Source organism: Quercus suber, unplaced genomic scaffold (genome assembly GCF_002906115.3).
Source record: "Quercus suber isolate HL8 unplaced genomic scaffold, Cork oak 2.0 scaffold_544, whole genome shotgun sequence".
Classification (NCBI taxonomy): Eukaryota; Viridiplantae; Streptophyta; class Magnoliopsida; order Fagales; family Fagaceae; genus Quercus; species Quercus suber.
In genome coordinates, this window is record NW_027069992.1 from 53,579 (window position 1) to 60,080 (window position 6,502).

The 6,502-nt window shown below is 33.5% G+C and overlaps 1 protein-coding gene across 3 annotated transcripts; it reads right to left on the reverse strand.

The window, feature by feature from the left end:
- Positions 1-1,860: 1,860 nt before the first annotated feature.
- On the reverse strand, positions 1,861-6,102 carry LOC112037199 (probable mediator of RNA polymerase II transcription subunit 26b). 3 transcript variants are annotated; one of them, XM_024070008.2, is made up of 10 exons: positions 5,839-6,100; positions 4,780-5,290; positions 4,488-4,556; positions 4,269-4,351; positions 3,651-3,703; positions 3,411-3,547; positions 3,270-3,297; positions 2,844-3,154; positions 2,677-2,767; positions 1,861-2,487 (listed from the first exon to the last, which is right to left on the reverse strand). In XM_024070008.2, exons 2-10 carry the CDS (start codon positions 5,272-5,274, stop codon positions 2,363-2,365), a joined length of 1,392 nt encoding a protein of 463 aa, XP_023925776.1. In that variant the 5' UTR covers positions 5,275-5,290; positions 5,839-6,100; the 3' UTR covers positions 1,861-2,362. The 3 variants fall into 3 exon arrangements, with proteins under 3 accessions (XP_023925776.1, XP_023925778.1, XP_023925777.1); XM_024070010.2 differs by having other exon boundaries at positions 3,411-3,535; positions 4,780-6,102; XM_024070009.2 differs by having other exon boundaries at positions 4,780-6,099.
- Positions 6,103-6,502: the final 400 nt, after the last annotated feature.

Genomic DNA, 6,502 nt, shown 5'->3' on the forward strand with positions numbered 1-6,502 from the left:
ATTTAATAACATTTACTGTCAAAAACAACTTAATTATTTAGCTTATTTACCAATTTTTAAATCTCACTTATTTTTAGGTGTAGTTATACTTTCGCCAGCTTATCTTTTAAACCCAATAAATCAATGAAATAATTTTTCTCAAATAAGCACTAATATCTAATTTAAGGTAAAATATTCGTTCTTTGGATTTAGGGGGGAAAAACACAAAGTTTCTTCAAATTTTTTTTTATTTTAAATTTCACTTTTAAAGGATCCTATTAATAAAAATATAAATGGATTATTATTCTACTTATTTTATTTAAAAAAAAAAAAACAAGGATTATGTTTTATTTTAAGGAAAATTCAGAATCTAAAATTCAAGTTGGGTATACCTTATAATTTATAAAGGACCAGAGAGTACATAGGGGTATAGGTTAGAAAATTTCAGAAAAGAAGAAAATGTTTCTGATATTATAGGAATCTTTAATAACAAAGGTATGGGTTTATGACAATTGACATGGGCAATGTATACCTCTATAATTTCTGTTTGTTCTCTCTCTCTCTCTCTCTCTCTCTCTCTCTCTCTCTCTCTCTTAATAAAATAAATAAATAAATATGCATATGTGAGTTGTAGGATAAACATTCCTATCTAGATCATTTCTCTTTTCTGCTGGCCAAATGACAATAGTGGAATACACGACACTTCTATCAAGTTCTAAAATGTTGGCAGGAAGCACTAATGAGGTCATTGTTTGGATAATATGAAAAATTTTTATGATATATATATATATATATAAATATATATGGACACAAATATTTCTATGGTAGGCACTTTATTGCAGTTTAATTTTCTAAAATTTTATGCCCAACAAAAATTGCAATCTTTTGTAGGAGACATTTTTTTTTTTTCATTATAGGAAAATTCTATCCATATAGAACTTGAAGGCCCTAGATGAAGGGATGTGATAGTATCATTTTGAAATTTTAATATGGTAATGATGGTCACTCATCAAAATGGTGAAAGTGACATCTTTAGTTGACAATGTAATTTCATTTGTGTTCCATGACTCACCATTTATAACGATATCCTTTGGAAGAACATCAATTGCTGGCAACTTCCAAATTGTTCTACGTACTCAAACAAATCTTATAGTATTATTCTTTTAGTACCTTGGATAGCAAATCTTATAGCAGTATTCCTTTAGTACCTTGGATAGCAATATGGATGTGTCTCATACTAAATTAAAGATACCAAATAACTTCTTATAGCTTTGTCATCTACGTGAGATATACATATTATTACATTCATTTCATTAGCCTTTTCTACGTGGGACATATATATTATTACATGTTAAGTAGGGCATCCCTTTGATTTCAATCAACTTAGACAACTTAGTGTTAATGAAATCAAGAACCTTATAACTCAGCTGACACTTTTTAGTATTTCAAAAAGAGAGGTCAAAAGTTCAAATCCCCTCCCCCACAACTATAAAATTTTTATTTAAAAAATTATTTTATTGTTTAGAGTCACAAATTTAAAAAATCATAATTTTTGGTAAATTGAAAGTTAGTTTTTTATAGCTCCATATTTAAAACTAATAAGTGATAGTCATTGTAATTTAAATTATATTATAGTTTTTTTTTTTTTGTGCCAAATATACTAAAAATAATGAGATAAATATAACTCAATCACTGACTATCAACTCCTAGCCAGCATCTTGAGACCATTTCCAAAAATATTCCCCCTAATTATTTTGTATCTATTACCCTTAGCAATTTCCTTTCAAATTATTTCAAGGTACCTTTCTCCCTTCATAATTTAATGGGGGTAAAAAGACCAACATATACATGCTTGTTCAAGAAAATCACTTGATCCAAAACTAAAAGTAATTACCAAATCTGATTCTATAAAAATTAGTGCAAACTTCCTGCATTAGCATCCGCCCTCTTTATACATTAATTCAAACCAACAAGTTAACATATGGTTATGAGCATATGAAAATGCACTTATTCTGTCTGTGCAAGCTTACTAATACTATGAGGAAAAGAATGTTGACAGGTAGCCAATCAAATGAGTAGGTGCAGATCAAGATTCTCTACAGAAATTTATCTCAGGACTAAGTACAGACTTCATAAACTAAAACCTGACTGCCAATTTCGATTGACAGAAGTCTCTATTCTCAATGTACTCAATTTAGGAAAAAAGTTATCAAAGAGTTTCCCTATGAACCAGAATAGACTGCTCCAGCAGAAATGGAGAATGATTTTGATATTGCTCAAGTAGGTCATGCCACAGTATGCCAGAGAGTCACTGGTGTTCTTCCATTGACTTTCCAATGGAAGAAACTTGAAAAGGCTAGTTCCCTCCTGAAAAAAAAAAATCCTATCGTCTCCCATGTGCCCATTGCCGGTTATGGTTCCCAGGTTTCATATGAGGATTTCTATGGCCAAGCCCCTGCTTAGGGAGATCATGCAACTCCATAACCTGTATCGTCCGCTGTCTCTTAGCTGTTGAACAAAAGTAAATTATAGATTCATCAGATTTGTTCAAAACTCTAAACTTTCATCTGATAAATAGGTAAAAATATATTCAATTGTTAAAGTAATCAAGTTCTAATTTTAGGGTGTTATAATATTAACTTGGAGTACAATTAAAATCAACTGGATCAAACTAATATGAAAATTATTCTTATATACCATTCTCAGCTTGTTGATAGCGCTCCTGAAGTTTCCTCTTTGTAGCTTCAAGTTTCACTTGGACTGCAACCTCATCCGAACACTTGAATTTCTAGTTGAATAAAAAATAGCGATCAGAAAATACTTAAAAAGTCACAAATTTGAACCTACAAGAGATTTTTACTTACATCTTGCTCGACAGTGACCGGCCTCTTCTGGATGGAAGCCTTATTAGATTTTTGCTGGGACTTTGCAACATTACTGACCTTTTGCTCCGAACTTGGTTTGAGAGGTCTTCCAGGCCCAGAATTGGTGTTTGACGGCATATTTGGCCTCACAACAAGTTCCTGTTTCCTCACTTGATGACTCTTGTTGTCCTTGATCAGCACATTTGCTGCATTGATTGTCTGCTGTTTCAGCCTCATATTATTTTGACTCTCTTGTGATGGTTTTCTTCCATAATCACGGTTCTTGCTGAATTGCCCATTGTTTCGAGGATCTGAAACAACATTCCCCGTTCATAATCATGAATCTAATAAGTGGGGAATTCAAATAAAGAACCGAATAGCAAAAGTTATTTAAGATAAGTATAAGAGATTGTGAATTCAACTCACTTCCATCATCATCCATGCCATCAAAGAACTTCACATGACGCAGTTATGGGTCACCCAAAAAGCAGAATCCAGTCAGTTCCATAAATACTACCACCTGAAGAAGATTACTTTACCCAATAAATTTAAAGCAATAAAATGTACCTGTGAGAGCTCCATTGAAGTGGGTTGAGTGGCAAAGAAAGCTCCTTCATCTAGAGGAGGAGATGGAAGCCCTTCTTCTTCTTCTTCATCAACAACAGATGGGTTTACAGAATCTGGGGTACCTTCTGAACCGACAACTTCATGAATAAAATCAGTTCCCAAAATCAGATTTAGTAAAGAATTGAAAGAACAACAAATACATCTCTAGTTATTACAAAAAAGTGAAAATCAAGTTCATACCTGCAATAGCCTGTGTAGCATTGACCCATTCATCTACCATGTCCTTCCAACCTCTGAAATCAACAAAATCAAGATGATAAATATTCAATTGTCATTATAAATGCACCATATAAATTAAAGTACTGAAAAGACCATCCAAACTGCTCTGTGGATAAAGCAGATGAAGAAATAAGCAATGATAATTCATGCCCAATGAAAAAAAAACACAAGGCTAATTACCAGTGTGGAAGGTGATTTCATAAACATGACAAAAAAATGCATAACGGAATTTGGCATGCGATGATCTCATACTTCATTCTCAGTCCATAAACGACAAGAATAACGGAATAGTAAGCAGTGAGCTCCAATTGACACCGGTAAGCTCAGAACTTAGTTTGGCAAGAGATGTATTTATATTACCAAATTAGCACTTCACTTATTAATGCACCCAATAGAAAATTTGTGATAATAAACACTGCTTAATGCTACAATTGATGGCAGATAAGAAGTCCATAGAGGAAGCAAATAGATTGACACGCAGATGTTATCCCAAAAGGCCATGATTAACACTTAATTTCATGCCATTAAACATAAATGGCATATATAAGCTGCAATAAGCCAGAGAATATATTTCCGTACTCGATAAGAGTCCGGGCAAGGTGGCGAATCTCCTTCGATGCATGCTTCCGAAGCCTATTGACAGCCTTTCCAATCTCAGTTGCCTGGCAAAGAAAAACTCTGTCAATCCAATACTCATCAAAACCTTTTTTGGAAACAAGAGCAGCCAAAGAACAACTACTGCTGTCAAAAAGAATGGCAAAACCAATTCAATTACTAAAGGAAAGAATCAAATCAAACCTTCAGAGTATCCACAGTCAGAACCATCAACTGAAGCTTCCTCAACGACTCAAGCAACACTGAATCAGACTGTCACCACATTAACCAAAGCACCACAAATTAGAAACCAGAAAAGTCAAAAACCTAAAAAAGGATTATCAGCAGAGTAATCAATCTAAAATCAATTCCCATCTCAACAATCTATAGTACTATAGAATTCAGTAATCTAATTCATCATAAACAAACATGACAAAATGCAAATTGAGAACAAGGTAAAAAGACTATTTTGAACTATATTTCTGAAATAACATACCTCATATTCACTGTTATAAAGAATCTCTTTGATCCTCAAGACCTCCCCAACAATCTGAGACTGTTCTTCAATCTCGTCAGTCAATGCCTCAGCTTCTCCATAGCTATAATTGCTAACCTGGTTCACGTTCAACTCTCCCTGATCAACAGTATTGCTATTCTTGCTCTCCTTACTCCCACCTGGCTCAAATTCACACCCACCACTTTCAAAACCACTACTCTTACAACCTCCATCACTATCATCTTCTTCTTCTGTCTCATCTTCTTCACCACCACCACAAGGCACAGACAACTCCACCCTATCACAACCCAAACACCGAGATAATTTACAAGAGAAAAGCTTCTCAGCTATTCGATCTCTCCTCAATTTGAACTCCTTAGGACAATCCGAAGCCGCCACCATAATCGCATGGTCGATTATCTCGAAAATGTCTGAGTTCGCTGTCCTAAAGTAATTCCTCCAGTAATCCAATGACCCTGATTTCTTCGCCATCATTGAATTCCCGGGTATTCTAGATCCAAAAAACCGGATTTTAGCCAATACCCAGAAATCAAAATCCTAATTTTAATGTGCTTTTCGATAGCAACCAGATACGAAACAATGAATTATTGGTGATTTTGGATACTACCCAGAAACGGAAAGACGATAATTATGGAAGTTCAGTGAATACCCAGAACCCAACAAATCAATCTTTGCTAGAATTTCAATTGTGAATTTGGATTTTTTAATCGGTTTGTTTTTTCCTACCTCAAAACGTTGATGAAAGTTATGGTGATTTACTAGTGGATTACGTAAAAGACAGGAGGTTTTGGATATGATCGAGAACAGAGCAATCGGCAACCAACAACAAAAACAACAATAACCAATATCCGACAAAAACAAAAAACTTTGTTTTGTCCCGGATTATTCTGATGGGTTTAGCTAGAACTTTCCCGGAATATCACCGGAATTTTCTCGAGAAAAAAAAAAAAAAAAAACCGACGCCGTCCTAGGTGAAAATTAAAAAAAAATAATAATAATAATAACAACAATCAGTCAGGTAATAAAATGGATTAGTACAGAGAGCTATCTGTTTTTGATTGCTTCTTTCTTCAACCAAATACCAGGTGCTGCAAAAAGCCTAGGGAATTTCGTTTTCCAAAAACCAATACCACTTTCCCTTTGAATATTGAGAAATATTTTTTGGTGTTTTATTTGTTTTCCACTCTTTCCCTCAGTTTCTCTTTCTCCCTCTTTCTTCCTTCCTTCTTTCCTCTCTTTTTTCTTTATTTTTTATTTTTTATTTTTAAATCTTATAATCTCTTGGCTCTATTTTGACCCGATCGGTCACAGAGCCTAGAGAGAGAGAAAAACAGAGAAACAGAGAGAGAGAGAAAGTCCTTTTGGCGTTTTCTATTTTTTTTTTCCTTTTTTTTTGGGAAATATAAAGATTGTATTAGTTTTTTTATTTATTTATTATTTATGAATATAAAGATTGTATTGGTTAGGACTGAGTTTTTTTTTTTTTTTTTTTTTTTTTTTTGAGAAAGAGGTAGGACTGAGTTTGGTAGACCTCTATTATCATTCATTCCCCCTTGTCACCCTTTTGATAAATGGAAAGGTTATTCGTCACATTTTTTTGGTAAGTGGAAATTATCCTAAATCAAGAGAATTGATCTGAATAATTTATTATATTGGGTATGTAAATTCTTCATCTTATTTTTTCATGTGATTCAAAAAATTT